The sequence below is a fragment of the Ranitomeya imitator genome, chromosome 2 (genome assembly GCF_032444005.1).
Source record: "Ranitomeya imitator isolate aRanImi1 chromosome 2, aRanImi1.pri, whole genome shotgun sequence".
Classification (NCBI taxonomy): Eukaryota; Metazoa; Chordata; class Amphibia; order Anura; family Dendrobatidae; genus Ranitomeya; species Ranitomeya imitator.
Genome location: NC_091283.1, coordinates 230,773,586 through 230,795,307, shown reverse-complemented (window position 1 = coordinate 230,795,307; position 21,722 = coordinate 230,773,586). Strand labels below are relative to the sequence as shown.

Below are 21,722 nucleotides of genomic sequence, written 5' to 3'. Positions count from 1 at the left end.
GAGATTATCAGTGGTCTTGTATGTCTTCCATTTTCTAATTATTGCTCCCACTGTTGATTTCTTCACTCCAAGCTGGTTGGCTATTGCAGATTCAGTCTTCCCAGCCTGGTGCAGGGCTACAATTTTGTTTCTGGTGTCCTTTGACAGCTCTTTGGTCTTCACCATAGTGGAGTTTGGAGTCAGACTGTTTGAGGGTGTGCACAGGTGTCTTTTTATACTGATAACAAGTTTAAACAGGTGCCATTACTACAGGTAATGAGTGGAGGAAAGAGGAGACTCTTAAAGAAGAAGTTACAGGTCTGTGAGAGCCAGAAATCTTGATTGTTTGTTTCTGACCAAATACTTATTTTCCACCATAATATGCAAAAAAAAAATGTTAAAAAAACAGACAATGTGATTTTCTGGATTTTTTTTCTCAGTTTGTCTCCCATAGTTGAGGTCTACCTATGATGTAAATTACAGACGCCTCTCATCTTTTTAAGTGGTGGAACTTGCACTATTGCTGACTGACTAAATACTTTTTTGCCCCACTGTGTGTATATATATATATATATATATATATATATATATATATATATATATATATATATATATATATATATATATATATATATATATATATATATATATATATACACACACACACTAGCTGAAGAGCCCGGCGTTGCCTGGGCATAGTAAATATCTGTTTTTAGTTATAGCACCTCACGTCTCTTATTTTCCCATCACGCCTCTCATTTTCCCAATCACATCTTTCATTTTCCCCCTCACATCTCTCATTTTCTCCCTCACACCTCTCATTTTCTCCCTCACTCCTCTCATTCCCCCCTAACACTTGTCATTTCAACATCACATCTGTCATTTTCTGATCACTCCACTATTTTTCCTCACTCCTCATTTTGCACTCACACCTTTTCATTTTCACCTCACACCTCTCATTTTCACCTCATCACCTCAGTATATACATGTTTGTCATCTCCCTTATATATTGTATACATCTGTATGTCATCTCCTGTATATAGTATATACTTGTATGTCATCTCCCCTGTATATAGTATATACCTGCTGTGTGTCATCTCCCCTATATATAATATATACCTGAATGTCATCTCCTCCTATATATAGTATATACCTGTATGTCATCTCCTCCTGTATATAGTATATACCTGTGTGTCATCTCCCCTGTATATAGTATATATCTGTGTGTCATCTCCTCCTGTATATAGTATATACCTGTAGGTCATCTGCTCCTGTATATAGTATATACCTGTGTGTCATCTCCTCCTGTATATAGTATATACCTGTATGTCATCTCCTCCTGTATATATATGTACCTGTATGTCATCTCCTCCTCTATATAGTATATACCTGTGTGTCATCTCTCCTGTAGATAGTATATACCTGTGTGTCATCTCCCCTGTATATAGTATATACCTGTGTGTCATCTCCTCCTGTATTAGACCGCGTTCACACGTTATTTGCTCAGTATTTTTACCTCAGTATTTGTAAGCTAAATTGCCAGCCTGATAAATCCCCAGCCAACAGGAAGCCCTCCCCCTGGCAGTATATATTAGCTCACACATACACATAATAGACAGGTCATGTGACTGACAGCTGCCGTATTTCCTATATGGTACATTTGTTGCTCTTGTAGTTTGTCTGCTTATTAATCAGATTTTTATTTTTGAAGGATAATACCAGACTCTTGTGTGTTTTAGGGCGAGTTTCATGTGTCAAGTTGTGTGTGTTGAGTTGCGTGTGGCGACATGCATGTAGCGACTTTTGTGAGATGAGTTTTGTGCGGCGATATGCGTGTAGCAACTTTTTGTGTGTCGAGTTGCATGTGACAGGTTAGTGTAGCAAGTTGTGTGCAGCAAGTTTTGCACATGGCGAGTTTTGCGCATGGCGAGTTTTGTGCATGGCGAGTTTTATGTGTGGTGCCTTTTGAGTATGTGCAAGTTTTGTGTGAGGCAACTTTTGCATGTGTTGCAACTTTTGTGCATGTGGCAATTTTTCCGCGTGTGCAAGTTTTGCGTGTGGCGAGTTTTCCATGAGGTGAGTTTTGCACTTGTGGCGAGTTTTGCGCGTGGCGAGTTCTGAGCAGCGACTTTTGTGTTTCGACTTTTATGTGGCGAGGTTGGTGTATGTGTGGTGAAACGTGTGCTGAGGGTAATATGTGTTCAAGCACATGGTAGTGTGTGGCGCATTTTGTGTGTGTGTTCATATTCCCGTGTGGTGAGTATCCCATGTCGGGGCCCCACCTCGCTCTCACTCTAAGTCCCCCTTGTTCACATCTGGCAGCTGTCAATTTGCCTCCAACACTTTTCCTTTCACTTTTCCTCATTATGTAGATAGGGGCAAAATTGTTTGGTGAATTGGAACGGGCGGGGTTAAAATTTCGCCTCACAACATAGCCTATGACGCTCTCGGGGTCCAGACGTGTGACTGTGCAAAATTTTGTGGCTGTAGCTGCGACGGTGCAGATGCCAATCCCGGACATACACACACACACATACACACACACACATTTTCAGCTTTATATATTAGACTAGATGGCAGCCCGATTCTAAAGAATCGGGAGTCTAGAATCCATGTATACTTTATTTATTCAAATGTAAGAATAATACAATTAATAAATAATAGTAAGAAAGAACAAAAATAATAGGCAGTATATGGAGAAAACACCAAACAAAAGTTCAAAATTGGTGTGAAAATGTCACTGAACCACTTCACAACTAAATATATATAGTTTTGGTAAATGGTATTATCATTTTTTTGACGAAATTCGGCAGGAGCTTGAAGAGCAACGTCACTGGGCCCGCCTCCACGCAGTAGAAACTTGCTGTGAGGTAAAAATTCAAAAATCACACCAAAATGGCGGGCGGAGTGTGTCACAGTACGGCACGTTTCTGATTGGTCGCTCGCAGCAGGCGGCAACCAATCAGAAAAGAGAAGGAGATCCAGCTCAACGAAATAGTGAAAAATCCATAATTTATTTCACTTAAAATATAATGAAAGGACAAAACATCAGCATACAGAAAAAATTATAAAAACAAGGTCAACGCGTTTCCGGTGACCTTAGTCACCGGAAACGCGTTGACCTTGTTTTTATAATTTTTTCTGTATGCTGATGTTTTGTCCTTTCATTATATTTTAAGTGAAATAAATTATGGATTTTTCACTATTTCGTTGAGCTGGATCTCCTTCTCTTTCCTGTTCGTCCACGCCCTGACACAGCGGTTCCGTGCTCCGAGCTCCTGGGAATGTCGGTATGGTGAGCTGGATTTTGTTTTTCCTGGCAACCAATCAGACACTGGACACTGTTGACGTCACTTATCTCCGGACATTAGCTCCGGACAAAGCCACGGAAGTTGGCACAAATTGCAGGAAGTAGTATTCTAGGCAATTATATATTGGATATATATATATATATATATATATATATTCCGATATCCAGTACATGACAGGGCAGCCTCTCTGGCGACTATTTACCCTAGATGCAGTTTCCTGACTGACCTGAGGGTAAGGGGGCGCCAGAGAGCTGCGACTGTATTAGCTCCGTCACAGATTGGTGACGGCGGGGTGATATCCGTATCTCCGCGGTCCTCTCATGTGTGTTTTCATAACAGTCAGCGATTGTGATAATGGCACATGAGATCTTCACTAGTCCGATAAAAAGCGTAAGGCTCCGTTCACATTAAGTCTGCACTCTCGGCAGTAAAGAGGCAATGTAAAAAAACCGCATGTTTTAGTTCATTTTTTAATGCGTTTTTCAGGATCCCAAAATTCAGCTCTGCTTCCACCACAGAAGCATGAACTCAGGTCACCAATACAGACTATGTTCCTGAAAAAACACACAAATGTAACAGTGGGGAGATGAAGTGGTCGGGAATTACTTAAGACCCTGGCAGTGCATTGAGTTGTAGGACACCTCAGCCAGCCGCAGGCACTGTGCAACCCGACACCTCGGCCAGCCGCAGGCACTGTGCAACCCGACACCTCGGCCAGCCGCAGGCACTGTGCAACCCGACACCTCGGCCAGCCGCAGGCACTGTGCAACCCGACACCTCGGCCAGCCGCAGGCACTGTGCAACCCGACACCTCGGCCAGCCGCAGGCACTGTGCAACCCGACACCTCGGCCAGCCGCAGGCACTGTGCAACCCGACACCTCGGCCAGCCGCAGGCACTGTGCAACCCGACACCTCGGCCAGCCGCAGGCACTGTGCAACCAGACACCTCAGCCAGCCGCAGGCACTGTGCAACCAGACACCTCAGCCAGCCGCAGGCACTGTGCAACCAGACACCTCAGCCATCTGCAGGCACTGTGCAACCTGACACCTCAGCCAGCCGCAGGCACTGTGCAACCTGAAACCTCGGTCAGCCTGTGCAATCTCACACCCTGGTCGGCCAATGTTTGCTTTGTAAGCATCACTAATTTAATACAACTGTACTAATCTCAACTGCTATCTCCAGAGACCAAGACAGGATGTAAACCTGGGGAAAAAAAAAAAAATCACAAAATAAATGGGTTTCTGTGAGGAAACTGTATAAAATAAGTAGTAGTTTCTCTGCCTGTTAGCACCATAGCTGAGGGATTTTTGGCACTTCTCACCATGGTTCCAAAAAACACATGGCAGACCCTGGGCTCAAAACCCCCCCTTCCCATTACTTCAGAGTTTAGCTTTCCTTCTCAGAGAGTGTGGGGGTTTTAGGAGAGCCAAGGTATTTACGACCAGCATTTCCTGCCGTGTAAGCTCTTGTCCAGCTATAAGTGAACTAGAAACTTCTAGGATCCATGAAAGTTCTTTGTTTGGTTTTTGTAAGATATTATGCCGACCGTTTACGTTACGAACACAAAAATATATATATTCTTAATCTCACTCGGTGGACCTACCCATCCCTCGAAACACGGGCTTCTAACTCCATCTGGTAAAAAAGTAGGGTTTTCTCTGTAAATATGTATCCCAGATAGGACAGATTTGATCTCATTAGAATGCTCACGTTAATCCGAGATGAATGATGGGTTTGTTATGACTATGACATGTTTTGTAGAGGAGTAAAGGTACCTTCACACTCAGCGACGCTGCAGCGATACTGACAACGATGTTGATCGCTGCAGCGTCGCTGTTTGGTCGCTGGAAGCTGTCACACAGACAGCTCTCCAGCGACCAACGATCCCGAGGTCCCCGGTAACCAGGGTAAACATCGGGTTACTAAGCGCAGGGCCGCGCTTAGTAACCCGATGTTTACCATGGTTACCAGCGTAAACGTTTAAAAAACAAACACTACATACTTACCTTCAGTTGTCTGTCCTCCGGCGCTCTGCTTTCCTCTGCACTGTCAGCGCTGGTCAGCCGGAAAGCAGAGCGGTGACGTCACTGCTGTGCTTTCCAGCTGGCCGGCGCTGACACAGGATGCAGGAGTGCAGAGAAGCACAGCGCCGGGGACAGACAGCTGAAGGTAAGTATGTAGTGTTTGTTTTTTAAACGTTTACGCTGGTAACCAGGGTAAACATCGGGTTACTAAGCGCGGCCCTGCGCTTAGTAACCCGATGTTTACCCTGGTTACCAGTGAAAACATCGCTGATCGGCGTCACACACGCCGATCCAGCGATGTCAGCGGGAGATCCAGCGACGAAATAAAGTTCTGGACTTTCCTCAGCGACCAACGATCTCCCAGCAGGGGCCTGATCGTTGGTCGCTGTCACACATAACGATTTCCTTAACGATATCGTTGCTACGTCACAAAAAGCAACGATATCGTTATGTGTGAAGGTACCTTTATCGAAATTAGATATAGATTAGGATAAAATGAGTTAACTGAAGAGGTAGGAGGGACGAGGTGATCCAACCCCTGTCTGGGATGTTACAGGCTTAGCTATAACTGTCTGCCCACATCCCCAACTCTTTCTTCTTGCCTTTTTTTCCCTTGGAGAGCGCTGAGCACGTCCAATGAACTGGGACGTATGGTTGCCTGCCATGCAATGAACTGAGAACATGTGAGTGTTACCTTTTCTCATTTAATCCCTTTTATAATTACCCTTGTACATATTTGCAATTGTCTCATTTGTAACATCTTTATAAAATATTTTTGATAAAGCACAGCCTAATTTTTATGGGATATAATATTTAATATTAGTTCATTCTCCATGCTCTAAACGTACCCTGTCTCTTGAAGGGAAATACGCTACTGTGTTGGGTTAGCTTCAGACCCGTTTAATCGAAGCTGGTGGCAGTGATACCGTGTGCAGACTTTTGGGTGATGTTGCAGCGACTGCGGGGTTGATAATTATTGTTCCTGCCTGAGTGGGAGTAGTTTATCGCGTCGCTGCAGCGTGCCCAATAGCCAGTACATAGCAGGCAGCCTGTCTGGCGACTAATTACCCAGGGTGCAGTACCTAATCTGACCTGAGAGTAAGGGGGGCGCCAGAGAGCTGCAAGTTTTAAGTGGAACTGTAAGCGGGATATACATAAATCCCTGCAGTTCGTGGTATATTGAAGAGCAGTGGGATACCTAGAATAAGCCCCTGCTGTAACCTAAGAGGTCAATAGCCTTGTGTGTGTTTTTTCATCGCATTGTTAGCAGTGAAGGGATAACTAAGATAAGCCCCCCTGCACATGTGATAGCCGTCTGTTGGCCTAAAGTCACCCCGATCTGTGACGTAGGGGCGACGGTCACGGTGTGAATCGTGACAAATTGCCGGCAGTGGTCAGGGGATTCCTGACAAATTGGTGGCAGCGGTCAGGGATTCCTGATAGTTTCATATATTGCTGTACTTGCTTTTTTCATCACTCATTGGTTTCAATGTGTGAAAAACACTGAAAGAAGTCACATGCTCTATGTCCAAAAAAACACGCAAAGCACAAACTACTGACAAAAAAAATCCAGTGTGTGCATAAGAGTTCTGAAATCTCCTAAATACTGACCTCAAGCTGTACTCAAGATGTAATCCCTTCCCTGGTGCACAGAGACCAGGTTGGATTTATCAAATCTAGACAGACATTGGACGGCACCAGACGAATGATTGACCTCATCCATGTGGCGGGGAGCGACCGGACGCCTTCTCTGCTCCTATCCCTGGACGCGGAGAAGGCGTTCGATCGGGTGCATTGGGGATACCTGTTTGAGGTTCTGGCCAGATTCGGATTTACGGGTAATATTGCTAAAGCAATCACTCTGCTATATTCTCACCCATCAGCATCGGTTTCTGTCTCTGGAATGATGTCGGACAGGTTTACTATTACTAACGGGACGAGACAGGGGTGTCCGCTATCACCCCTTATATTCGCTTTGGTGATTGAGCCTCTAGCGCAGAAAATTAGATCACACTCGATGATATCAGGAATTCAGGTGAATAAAACGGAACACAAAATAGGCTTATTTGCTGACGACATCATTCTAGCGTTAACAAACCCGACGGAATCATTACCGGCAGCAATGCAAGTAATCGATTCATATACTAAAATATCATATTATAAGCTGAACGTGTCTAAATGCCAGGTATTAAACCTGACCCCTCTCACAAAACACCCCAAAAGCTTTGAGAATAAGTACCCTTTTAAGTGGGAAAATGACCACATTGAGTATTTGGGTATTCGGCTGACACTCTCGGCAGATAAAATGCTATCACTGAATTATGAGTCTCTAAGGAAGAAAATCCAAACTGACATGTTACGTATGAAGAAACACGAACTATCATGGCTGGGCAGGATTGCATCGGTAAAAATGTTCATTCTCCCACAAATACTGTATTTGTTCCGCAATCTCCCCATCATATTCCCAATGAAAATATTAAAAGAGATTCAAGCAATGATTTTAAAATACATTTGGCAAGAGAGAAAACCCAGAGTCCAAGCGGACACGCTTTACATCCCTATGAGTAAGGGTGGCCTGGGGTGCCCCTCAGTGGTCCGGTACTACAGGGCCGCATTATTCGAACAGTTACGATTTATGTGGAATAATGATGATGATCGGCACTGGATAGCAATTGAAAAACATTTGATGAGAACCTCCAATGTCTCAGCTTTTTACCATGCACATCAAACTAAAGTCCCTAATAGAAACCTAAAAATGTCCCCAACAATAGACGCGGCTCTGGAGCTATGGAGTGTGTTGACTAATAAATTAGGCCTTATACAAACCGCATTCCTCAAAGCTCCTATAGAGACACTGGAGCATTGTATCCCGGACCTCAAACTTAAAAATTGGAATTTACCCAAAACCACCTCAATTGGGAACTTGTATGAGGGGGAGGAATTAATTACTTTTACATCATTGAGAGATAAATACAATGTTCCTCAAAGGGATTTTTACAAATACTTGCAGATCCGGCATTTCCTAACTGAAAGGAAAAAACAGATGCCTGCACCGCCATCTAAACTTTACTCTATGCTGATGAACCCGACATCACAGATTAGAGCGCTGTCCACAAGCTACGACTGTATGTTGGAGAATACTCTGCCCTCTCTAACTACATACCTGCAAAAGTGGGAAAAAGACCTAAACTGCACATTCACACCGGATCAGTGGAGGGCATCCTTCTTAAATTATTGGAAGCCAATCTAAATGTACTAACCACATAGAAAACGCCAGGAAATTGTTATATCGGTGGTATTTCACTCCCAGTAGATTGTCCAGGATGTTCTGCAGTTCCCCAGACACGTGCTGGAGGTGTGGAGACCCCTGTGCAGACATGCTACATATATGGTGGAGTTGTGACAGAATTAGACGTCTGTGGGCAGCCATAGATCATCTGATGTTCCAGATTTGTGGTATACCGGTGACTCTTAATGCACAGCAGGCGTTACTCGCTATTGATTTGGACTCGTTTCCCTATGAGTTCCGTACAGTGATTGTACATATTATTGTAGCAACAAGAATCAAAATTGCCCCTCACTGCCCGAGGTCGTATCACTGATCAACGAAAATTGCCTATCAGAAAAAATAATCGCTACATCTAATAATAATATAGCTCAATTTCAGAAAAAATGGAACAATTGGTTATCTTTCCGTTTAAATACCGTTCTTAAATGACTTTGCAGATTTGCATATAGAGAATGTGATTGGATAGTTATTGTAATGTCACCATTTCCCCTATCCTCTTCCCTTCCCTAATCCCCATAACGTTGTGTTAATTATTAAGAATTTAATGTCAATAAGATGTAATGCTTGACACAATTTGTAAATAAAAATTTATGTTTAAAAAAAAAAAAAGAGTTCTGAAATCTCATAGGCTTTACTGTAATATGCAGCTGACAATTAGCATAAACGCACTAAAAAACGCCCAGTGTGAACACAGCCTAAGACAATCACCTCATACTATATAACCCACAAAGACCTGTGTCATCAGGACAACAAGGTCTGACAGGGGCTACGGATTCTTTACTGTAAGAGCAACGAGGCTATGGATTCTTTACTGTACGAGCAGCGAGGCTACGGATTCTTTACTGGAAGAGCAGCGAGGCTATGAATTCTTTACTGTAAGAGCAGCAAGGCTACGGATTCTTTACTGGAAGACCAGCGAGGCTATGGATTCTTTACTGGAAGAGCAGCGAGGCTACGGATTCTTTACTGGAAGAGCAGCGAGGCTATGGATTCTTTACTGGAAGAGCAGCGAAGCTACGGATTCTTTACTGGAAGAGCAGCACGGCTATGGATTCTTTACTGGAAGAGCAGCAAGGCTACGGATTCTTTAGTGGAAGAGCAGCGAGGCTATGGATTCTTTACTGGAAGAGCAGCGAGGCTATGGATTCTTTACTATACGAGCAGCGAGGCTATGGATTCTTTACTGGAAGAGCAGTGAGACTATGGATTCTTTACTATAGGAGCAGCGAGGCTGTGGTGAAATATATGTGCAGTGGACTATGTATAGATTTATTGTGTCACTGGCAATAATGTAACATCTGTCCTGAAGGCTGCATGTCGCACCCAGGTGTTAATATGTATTTTCCTGGGACAAGTAGACTTCTGTCTCCAATCTCACCAGGGGGTCCTGCAGGAAGCCAAGAAGAAAGGTAACATTTGACACCTCCTAGCTCTTTCAAGAGAGATGTTAATTACGGCCTGATAGTATCTCTGTGAGAGATCCCAAGAGAAAATAATATATTCATTGTGGGCGTGGCCGTGGTCCAATAAAAAAACCAAGCAATTATGATATTAACCCGAGGGGCTGGTCTAGAAACCTCACCTCCAGACCAAAGTTATAAATTAGGGCTGCATAGAGAGAGACGTGTTCACATAATGGGGGCGGCTGAGCTGGTGTGATCCAATCTACATTCATCCTACCCTCAGGGAGCAGAAAGCAAACTACCAGTTAGATGATTTGTGTAAGTTTCTCCTGTTATTTTATACGGTTTTGCATAAGTTGTATGTCTGTTTATCATATTTTTATACCTTTTCTTACTGAAAGCACTGAACCTTTTTGTATTAAAGTATGAAACTTTAACAAGTTTTACCTTGAATGTTCTAAAAGAATCCATAGCCTAAGGTGTGTGTTGTGAATTCTGTGGCAGAGCTCCCTCCTGTGGTCACAAGTGGTACTTCGGCTGGTTCTCTCTGTGAGCTTCCGTTGGTGGAGGAAAGTGGTACTGCGGCTTCTGAGTTTCCTTCCTCAGGTGATGTGGGGAAGTCGTTAGGTGCTGCTCTATTTAACTCCACCTAGTGCTTTGATCCTGGCCTCCAGTCAATGTTCTAGTATTGAACCTGTTTCCTCCTGGATCATTCCTGTGGCCTGCTGCTCTGCATAGCTAAGTTCCTCTTTGCTATTTGTTTGCTGTTTTTTTTTCTGTCCAGCTTTTCAATTTGTTTTTCACTGCTTGCTGGAAGCTCTGGGACGCAGAGGGTGTACCTCCGTGCCGTTAGTTCGGTACGGAGGGTCTTTTTGCCCCCTTTGCGTGGTTTTTGTAGGGTTTTGTGTTGATCGCAAAGTTACCTTTCCTATCCTCGCTCTGTTCAGAAAGTTGGGCCTCACTTTGCTAAATCTAGTTCATCTCTACGTTTGTCTTTTCATCTTAACTCACAGTCATTATATGTGGGGGCTGCCTTTTCCTTTGGGGTATTTCTCTGAGGCAAGGTAGGCTTATTTTCTATCTTCAGGCAAGCTAGTTTCTCAGGCCGTGCCGAGTTGCATAGGGAGCGTTAGGCGCAATCCACGGCTGCCTTTAGTGTGGTTGTAGAGGATTAGGGATTGCGGTCAACAGAGTTCCCACGTCTCAGAGCTCGTTCTTGTTTTTTGGGTTATTGCCAGGTCACTGTATGTGCGCTGACCTCTATGTCCATTGTGGTACTGAATTACCTTTCATAACAGGTGTGTGAGCCTTATGAGTGGTAGACAAAATTATTTCCGGGACTCATCGCCCATGTATTCGATGAGTGTTGGCAGCGTGTATGAGCGGGTGTGTGGCCTGGGTCGGTGTGTGATTTATGCTCCCATTACAGCATAGGACAGAGGTTGAATGCTGAACAGAGTGGGGAGATAGATTAACCCTTGCAGGCACAACCCCAAGTCACGTGCTGAGAGCGGATACGTGACGAATTAGTGACACCACGGAGCAGCGATCCGTGACAATTGGTGGCGAGCGGTGGGATAGAATTATTTCTATTAGAGAATTAGTGCATGGTTTAAGCAATTATTCCCTGTACTAAAGAATTGGTATCCTTGCGATGAGTGCACCAGTTCTTCAAGGTTCAACGCAGTGCTTACTTAGACATACTTGCAAACAGTTTTCCCTCCCCGTTTTTCAGTTCTATCTTTTATTTGGCAAAGGCTGTTCATCGATATGGCAGCCGAGTACAAGCAGCAGAGCAAAGAAGCTCTGACCGGCCTCTGTGAGCAGAGAGGAATAGAGACGGCCGACAGATCCAAGGAGTGTTATGATTTGGTGGCCTAGGATCAGCATGAGACGGACTCTGGAGAAGGTGGTCCCTGTACTGACCGCAAACCCTGAACCTAGCAGCGCAACTAGAAGTAGCAGTGGGGGGTACCTAACACTCCCTAGACCCCTCGGCACAGCCTCAGAACTAACTTCCCCTAAAGACAGAAACAGGAAACCTATCTTGCCTCAGAGAAAATCCCTAAAGGATAGATAGCCCCCCACAAATATTGACGGTGAGAGGAGAGGGAAATAACATACGCAGATATGAAATCAGATTTAAGCATAGGAGGCCACACTAGCTAAAAAGAAAGAATAGAACAGAGTACTATGCGGTCAGTAAAAAACACTAGAAAATATCCACCACAGAAAATACTAATCACCACATCTGACTAAAGACATGGAGGGTATATCTCCATCTCCAGAGACACAGCTTGGGTGCAAAAAAATCCTTCACAGACAAAGCTGGACAAGACAAAAACATGGATATGCACAGAACTATAAGGTCCACAGCAGGTGGACAGCAAAAACCAAGCCAGGACTTATCTTTGTAGAAAAGCACAGCAAACTGGAGAGATGGAGAGACCAGCAGGGAAGTGAATCCTCCAAAAACAATGGACAACAGGCAGGGACTAAAGAGTCCTGCAAAGCTATATACCCCAGTCAGTTTTGCAATTAGTAGATACACCTGTCCAATCCTGCAGTCCAGGCACAACTGCATTACCCTCTACAACCACCGGAGGGAGCCCAAAAGCTAAATTCACAACAAAGAGCTGCTGATACACGCCTTGGTCGAGCAGGACATAGAGCAAAGTGCTGGAACATCTGGGCAAGGAGAGAGCCCACCTCAGAGAGAACCAGCAATGCCAGCTCTTGCACCGGAGATGCCTGATGGAAATGCCAGTGCTGAGGAGCCTATGGACTGTACTTTACAAATGGACTTACAATGGCTGGGAACAAGTGATCCCAATCTGCGCATGCAGCTTATTCTACAGTACCGACAGGCTGAGAGAGAGGCTGCAGAACGTCGGGACCGACAGGCTGAGAGAGAGGTTGCAGAACACCGGGACCGACAGGCTAAGAGACAGGCTGCAGAACGTCAGGCTGCTGCTGCAGAACGTCGGTACCGGGCTGAGAGACAGGCTGCAGAACGCCGTGACCGACAGGCTGAGAGAGAGGCTGCAGACGCCGTGACCGACAGGCTGAGAGGCTGCAGAACGCCGGGAGGAGAGGGAGGCTGCAGAATGCTAAAACCGACAGGCTGAGAGAGAGGCAGCAGAATGCCGGGAGGACGGAGCTTTCCAGCTTCAGATGGCTCAAATAGAGCGGGGTATCAGTCCTCAGATAACCACCTCCCAGGACATAAATCCAAGGAGGCCACGTGTGGAAAACTTCTCTGTGGTGGAGAAGGATACAGACTTAGATACTTTCCTGCGGGGATTTGAAAAAACATGCAGGCAGTACCATCTACCCCGTGAGCAGTGGGCTCCAGTATCTAACCCCAGGGTTGAGAGGCAAAGCCCTGGAAGTTTTTGCTGGCCTCCCACCAGAGCTAGATGGGAACTATGAGACCATAAAAGAGGCCCTGATCAGGAAATACAACCTGACACCAGAAGTGTATCGGAGAAAGTTCCGGAACCTACAACGTGGATCAACTGACATCTATGCGGATTTTGTGAGCACCTTGACCACGTTCCACCAATGGATTAGGGGACTTTCTGTTAACAGTTTTGAGGGATTAGCGGATCTTATGGTCAAGGATCAATTTCTTCACATGTGCCCCACGGATGTACGACAATTTGTGTGTGATCGGGAGCCACAAACTGCAGATCAGGCTGCAAGGATTGTGGACTGTTATGTGGCTAACAGGATACCTGAGGTGCGGAAGCCATCGGGATTCAGCTGGAGGGGAGGTAAGCCAAACGGGGACCCTTCTCCCTCTGCCGGCCGATCACCAGTGCTGTCCAAGCCCACCTTTTATGGGGCCCCGGGGAATAGACATTCTCTAGGTGATGCACACCGGTGCTTATCCTGCAACAAAGTGGGACATGTTAGCGCTGTCTGCCCTGATAGGGAGAAACGCCCAACTACAAAGCCGTCTGTGTCCCCACCGTCTGTCCTCTTTGTAGCCAGCTCTGATGCGAGGGCTAATGAGAACTGTCAATCTGTCACTGTTGGCAATAAAGTCACCGATGGTCTCAGAGACACTGGGGCAGAGGTGACCCTGGTGCGTCCAGCCATGATAACCCCTGCACCTTCCAGAGGTTGGTCAATAACTTATTGGAAGGGTGTGATGGTTTTGCCGTCGCTTATCTTGATGATATAGCCATCTTTAGTGATTCTTGGGAGGAACACCTCGTACATCTGTCTCAGGTGTTGCAAAAGCTTAAAACTGCAGGTCTTACTGTTAAGCCAGGGAAGTGTCAGGTAGCCATGCGGGAAGTACAATACCTGGGACACCGTGTGGGGGGAGGACTGTTAAAACCTGAGCCAGGGAAGGTAGAAGCCATTACAGCCTGGGCCACCCCACGAACCAAGAAGCAGGTACTGTCCTTCCTGGGTACGGCTGGCTACTATAGGAGGTTTGTACCAAACTACAGTGCTCTGGCCAAACCGTTAACTGATCTGACCAGGAAGAGACTTCCCAAAATTGTCTCCTGGAGTCCTCAGTGTGAGGAATCATTTTCTGCCCTAAAGTCAGCATTGGTTATTTCACCCGTCCCGCAGGCTCCAGATTTCACTCGCCGGTTTGTAGTGCAGACAGATGCCAGCACCTATGGGCTAGGTGCAGTTCTCAGCCAGGTGAACCAACAAGGAGAGGAGCAAACAAGGAGAGGAACACCCAATTCTGTACCTAAGCAGGAAAGTCCTGCCCAGAGAAGTGGCTTATGCCACCATTGAAAAAGAATGTTTGGCAATTGTGTGGGCTATGCAGAAGCTGCAACCATACCTCTATGGGCGCAACTTCACTGTGATCACAGATCATAACCCACTGAGTTGGCTCAACAGGGTAGTTGGGGACAATGGGAAATTGCTTAGACGGAGTTTGATACTTCAGCAACATGATTTCACAATTCAGCATAAGAAGGGAGTTGATCATGGCAATGCCGATGGCCTGTCTCGCCAAGATGGGGCAGAACCAGATACGTGCTCGGGAGCTGACCTGTAAGTCAACCCCCATGCACGTTCATAAGGAGGGAGGTGTGGTGAAACATGTATACAAAAAAGGTGTGTATATATATATGTGTGTATATATATATATAATATATATATATATATATATAATATATATATATATATATATATATATATATATATATACACATAGTGCCTACAAGTAGTATTCAACCCCCTGCAGATTTAGCAGGTTTACACATTTGGAATTAACTTGGCATTGTGACATTTGGACTGTAGATCAGCCTGGAAGTGTGAAATGCACTGCAGCAAAAAAGAATGTTATTTCTTTGTTTATTTTTTTTTTTTTTTTAAATTGTGAAAAGTCTTTTCAGAGGGTCATTTATTAATCAACCCCTCAACCCACCAGAATTCTGTTTGGTTCCCCTAAAGTATTAAGAAGTAGTTCAGGCACAAAGAACAATGAGCTTCACATGTTTGGATTAATTATCTCTTTTTCCAGCCTTTTCTGACTATTTAAGACCCTCCCCAAACTTGTGAACAGCACTCATACATGGTCAACATGGGAAAGACAAAGGAGCATTCCAAGGCCATCAGAGACAAGATCGTGGAGGGTCACAAGGCTGGCAATGGGTACAAAACCCTTTCCAAGGAGTTGGGCCTACCTGTCTCCACTGTTGGGATCATCATCCGGAAGTGGAAGGCTTACGGAACTACTGTTAGTCTTCCACGGCCTGGACAGCCTTTGAAAGCTTCCTCCCGTGCCGAGGCCAGGCTTGTCCGAAGAGTCAAGGCTAACCCAAGGACAACAAGGAAGGAGCTCCGGGAAGATCTCATGGCAGTGGGGACACTGGTTTCAGTCAATACCATAAGTAACGTACTCCACCGCAATGGTCTCCGTTCCAGACGAGCCCGTAAGGTACCTTTACTTTCAAAGCGTCATGTCAAGGCTCGTCTACAGTTTGCTCATGATCACTTGGAGGAATCTGAGACTGACTGGTTCAAGGTTCTCTGGTCTGATGAGACCAAGATCGAGATCTTTGGTGCCAACCACACACGTGACGTTTGGAGACTGGATGGCACTGCATACGACCCCAAGAATACCATCCCTACAGTCAAGCATGGTGGTGGCAGCATCATGCTGTGGGGCTGTTTCTCAGCCAAGGGGCCTGGCCATCTGGTCCGCATCCATGGGAAGATGGATAGCACAGCCTACCTGGAGAATTTGGCCAAGAACCTCCGCTCCTCCATCAAGGATCTTAAGATGGGTCGTCATTTCATCTTCCAACAAGACAACGACCCAAAGCACACAGCCAAGAAAACCAAGGCCTGGTTCAAGAGGCAAAAAATCAAGGTGTTGCAGTGGCCTAGTCAGTCTCCTGACCTTAACCCAATTGAAAACTTGTGGAAGGAGCTCAAGATTAAAGTCCACATGAGACACCCAAAGAACCTAGATAACTTGGAGAAGATCTGCATGGAGGTGTGGGCCAAGATAACTCCAGAGACCTGTGCCGGCCTGATCAGGTCTTATAAAAGACAATTATTAGCTCTAATTGCAAACAAAGGTTATTCCACAAAATATTAAACCTAGGGGTTGAATAATAATTGACCCACACTTTTATGTTTAAAATTTATAAAAATTTAACTGAGCAACAAAACTTTTTGGTTTGTAAGATTTATGCATCTGTTAATAAATCCTGCTCTTGTTTGAAGTTTGAAGGCTCTAACTTATTTGCATCTTATTAAACCTGCTAAATCTGCAGGGGGTTCAATACTACTTGTAGGCACTGTGTGTATATATATATATATATATATATATATATATATATATATATATATATATATATATATATATATATACACATACATATATATGCACTGGACTATGTGTAGATCTATTGTGTCACTGGCAATTGTAACATCTGTCCTGAAGGCGGCAGGTTCGCACCCAGTTGTTAGTATGTATTTTCCAGGGACAAGTACAATTCTGTGGCCGTGGTCCAATCAAAAACCAAGCAGTTATGATATTAACCTGAGGGGCTGGTCTTGGTCTAGAAACCTGACCTCCAGACCAAAGCTATAAAGTAGACCTGATACCTAAAAAAATGTGTTCACATAATGGGGGCGGCCGAGCTGGTGTTATCCAATCTACATTCATCCTACCCTCAGGGAGCAGAAAGCAACTACCAGTTAGATGATATCTGTAAGTTTCTCCTGTTATTTTATACTGTTTTGCATAAGTTGTATGTCTTTTTATTATCATATTTTTATACCTTTTCTTACTGTAAGTACTGAACCTTTTTGTATTGAAGTACAAAACTTTAACAAGTTGAACCTTAAATGTTCTAAAAGAATCTATAGCCAAAAGGTGTGTGAGCCTTATGAGTGATAGACATTAGGAGTACTAATAGTTCAGGGAGTGGTGGCAGCGTGTATGAGCGGGTGTGTGGCCTGGGTCGGTATGTGATTTATGCTCCCATTACAGCATAGGACAGAGGCTGAATGCTGGAGTGAGAGAGGAGATAGATTAACCCTTCCAGGCACAAGCCAAGTCACGTGCAGAGCGCGGACACGTGACGCATTAGTTACACCACGGAGTAGGTATTCGTGACAGGGGCTACGGATTCTTTACTGTACGAACGGCGGGGCTACGGATTCTTTACTGTACGAGCGGCGGGGCTACGGATTCTTTACTGTACGAGCGGCGGGGTTACTGATTCTTTACTGTACGAGCGGTGGGGCTACGGATTCTTTACTGTACGAGCGGCGGGGCTACGGATTCTTTACTGTACGAGCGGCGGGGCTACGGATTCTTTACTGTACGAGCGGCGGGGCTACGGATTCTTTACTGTACGAGCGGCGGGGCTACAGATTCTTTACTGTACGAGCGGCAGGGCTACGGATTCTTTACTGTACGAGCGGCGGGGCTACGGATTCTTTACTGTACGAGCGGCGGGGCTACTGATTCTTTACTGTACGAGCAGCGGGGCTATGGATTCTTTACTGTAAGAGCAGCGGGGCTATGGATTCTTTACTGTACGAGCAGCGGGGCTATGGATTCTTTACTGTACGAGCAGCAGGGCTATGGATTCTTTACTGTACGAGCTGCGGGGCTATGGATTCTTTACTGTACGAGCAGTGGGGCTATCGATTCTTTACGGTATGAGCAGCTAGGCTATGGATTCTTTACTGTAAGAGCAGTGAGACGATAGATTCTTTGCTATACGAGCAGTGGGGCTATGGATTCTTTACTATACGAGCAGTGGGGCTATGGATTCTTTACTGCACGAGCAGTGGGGCTATGGATTCTTTACTGTACGAACAGTATTGGTTGATTTACAAGAAAATGGAGGTCCGGACGCCTTTCCTGATAACATTACACGTTATGGACACAGATTCCGGAAACTCTTCTGATCATCAGGAAGGAACTTTCTGCTAAAGTGGAGCCAATAATATTGGCCCCATGGGGTTCTGCATCCTCTGGATCAGCATGTTCGGCTATAGCTTCTCAATCTATACACTCAGCCTGGGACAACTCAAAGTCCTATGGCTTCCAGTACCACCTCTATACTGATGACACTCAGATCTACCTCTCTGGCCCAGACGTCACCGCTCTGCTGTCCAGAATCCCATAGTACCTATCAGCCATATCCTCCTTCTTCTCCTCTCGCTTCCTCAAACTCACTGTGGACAAATCTGAACTCATCATCGTTCCTCCATCTCATAGATCTTCCTTACCTGACCTATCTATCGCAGTCAATGACATCACGCTTTCCCCCGTACCGGAAGTCCGCTGCCTCGGAGTAACCTTCGACTCTGCCCTGTCCTTAAAACCGCACATCCAAGCTCTTTCCACCTCCTGTCGCCTCCAGCTCAAAAATATCTCCAGAATCCGTCCTTTCCTCAACCCTCAATCTACTAAAATGCTTGTGCATGCCCTCATCATCTCCCGCCTTGACTACTGCAACATCCTTTTCTGTGGCCTCCCTGCTAACACCCTTGCACCTCTCCAGTCCATCCTTAACTCTGCTGCCCGACTAATTCATCTCTCTCCTCACTACTACTCTGCTTCCCCCCTCTGCAAATCTCTTCACTGGCTCCCATTCCCACTACTAACACTGACCTACAAAGCCATCCACAACCTGTCCCCTCCATATATCTCTGAACTAATCTCCCGATATCTTCCCTCACGTGATCTCCGGTCCTCCCAAGACCTCCTTCTCTCCTCCACACTTATTCGCTCCTCACCCAACCGCCTCCAAGACTTCTCCCGAATATCCCCCATCCTCTGGAATTCTCTGCCCCAATACGTCCGACTATCAACCACATTCGGATCCTTCAGACGGAACCTGAAACCCATCTCTTCAGGAAGCCTACAGCCTGTACTGACCCTGATGCCTCCTCACCAACACCGAAACTACCGCCTCACCAACACCGGAGCTACCGCCTCACCAACACCGGAGCTACCGCCTCACCAACACCGGAGCTACCGCCTCACCAACACCGGAGCTACCGCGTCACCAACACCGAAGCTACCGCCTCACCACTACTGGAGCTACCGCCTCGCCAACACTGGAGCTACCGCCTCACCAACACTGGAGCTACCGCCTCACCAACACTGGAGCTACCGCCTCACCAACACTGGAGCTACCGCCTCACCACTACTGGAGCTACCGCCTCACCACTACTGGAGATACCGCCTCACCAACACTGGAGCTACCGCCTCACCAACACTGGAGCTACCGCCTCACCAACACTGGAGCTACCGCCTCACCAACACTGGAGCTACCGCCTCACCACTACTGGAGCTACCGCCTCACCACTACTGGAGCTACCGCCTCACCAACACTGGAGCTCCTGCAACCCCCGACCTACTGTCTCCTTCCCCACCATCCGGTAGAATGTAAGCCCACAAGGGCAGGGTCCTCGCCCCCCTGTACCAGTCTGTGATTGTTATCTTACTGTAGGTGATATCTGTAACTTGTATGTAACCCCTTCTCATGTACAGACCATGGAATCAATGCTGCTATAGAAATAAATAATAATAATAATAATAGCTTAAGCTCAATGGCCTTAAGACTACCTTCAACCTTAAACTATGACACTATCAGCCCTGCAGTCCTAAGTAACCTCAGACAGCATAGCAGATATTTCCTGCAGTCCTATGTAACGCGTGAGATTCTCACCCAGGATGGAGACTTTGCTCAGGAACTCCTCGTACATCTTCCGTTTCCGCAGAGTGCTCCCCTGTAAGACATGCTGGTATTAGTGACCGCCCTGCACGCTGTGCCCCCGAATTCGGTGCCTGCTCGCTGCTGCCGCTACCCACCATAAGGATCCTCCGGTAACTGTCCCGATCGATCCCCCACAGCTTCACGTTGGTTTTGGCTTTCACAGTCGCAGCTCTCGGAGTTCCATAAATCAGAGCGAGTTCTCCGAAGCTGCCGCCCTCCCCGATGCTGGTCATCCACTCACTGCTGACATAGACCTGAAAGAGGGGCAGGGTCTGACTGTGGCACAGAATACGTCCCGCCCCTGACCTGTACAGGCTCCACCCCAGCGCTACCCACGCCCCGCCCCTGACCTGTACAGGCTCCACCCAGCGCTACCACGCCCCGCCCCTGACCTGTACAGGCTCCACCCCAGGGCTACCCAAGCCCCGCCCCTGACCTGCACAGGCTCCACCCCAGCGCTACCCACGCCCCGCCCCTGTCCTGTACAGGCTCCACCCCAAAGCTACCCACGCCCCGCCCCTGACCTGTACAGGCTCCACCCCAAAGCTACCCACGCCCCACCCCTGACCTGTACATGCTTTACCCCAGCGCTACCCACGCCCCACCCCTAACCTGTACAGGCCCCACCGATATACATGCCCCGCCCCTGACCTGTACAGGCTCCACCCCAGCGCTACCATGCTCCGCCCCACACCTGTACAGGCCCCACCGATATACTTGCCCCGCCACTGACCTGTACAGGCTCCACCCCAGCACTACCATGCCCCGCCCCTGACCTGTACAGGCTCCACCCCAGCGCTACTATGCCCCGCCCCTGACCTGTACAGGCCCCACCGATATACATGCCCCGCCCCTGACCTGTACAGGCCCCACCCCAACACTACCCATGCCCCACCCCTGACCTGTACAGGTCCCACCCCAACACTACCCATGCCCCACCCCTGACCTGTACAGGTCCCACCCCAGCACTACCCATGCCCCGCCCCTGACCTGTACAGGCCCCACCGATATACATGCCCCGCCCCTGACCTGTACAGGCCCCACCCCAACACTACCCATGCCCCACCCCTGACCTGTACAGGTCCCACCCCAGCACTACCCATGCCCCGCCCCTGACCTGTACAGGCCCCACCGATATACATGCCCCGCCCCTGACCTGTACAGGCTCCAGCCCAGCGCTACCCACGCCCCGCCCCTGACCTGTACAGGCCCCACCGATATACATGCCCCGCCCCTGACCTGTACAGGCTCCACCCCAGCGCTACCCATGCCCCGCCCCTGACCTGTAAAGGCTCCACCCCAGCGCTACCATGCCCCGCCCCTGACCTGTACAGGCTCCACCCCAGCGCTACCCACGCCCCGCCCCTGACCTGTACAGGCCCCACCGATATACATGCCCCGCCCCTGACCTGTACAGGCTCCACCCGAGCGCTACCCATGCCCCACCCCTGACCTGTAAAGGCTCCACCCCAGCGCTACCAT

General features: G+C 47.0%; 1 protein-coding gene across 2 annotated transcripts in view; it reads right to left on the bottom strand.

Annotated features, from left to right (window-relative positions):
- Nucleotides 1-21,722, bottom strand: part of PRKAR1A (protein kinase cAMP-dependent type I regulatory subunit alpha) — a 49,657-nt gene that overhangs the window by 8,433 nt on the left and 19,502 nt on the right. For both annotated transcript variants that reach the window (XM_069748694.1, XM_069748695.1), the window contains exons 7-8: nucleotides 20,336-20,494; nucleotides 20,193-20,253 (exon numbers count right to left, since the gene is read on the bottom strand). In XM_069748694.1, coding sequence (XP_069604795.1) covers nucleotides 20,193-20,253; nucleotides 20,336-20,494 — 220 coding nt within the window. The remainder of the gene's footprint in view (nucleotides 1-20,192; nucleotides 20,254-20,335; nucleotides 20,495-21,722) is intronic.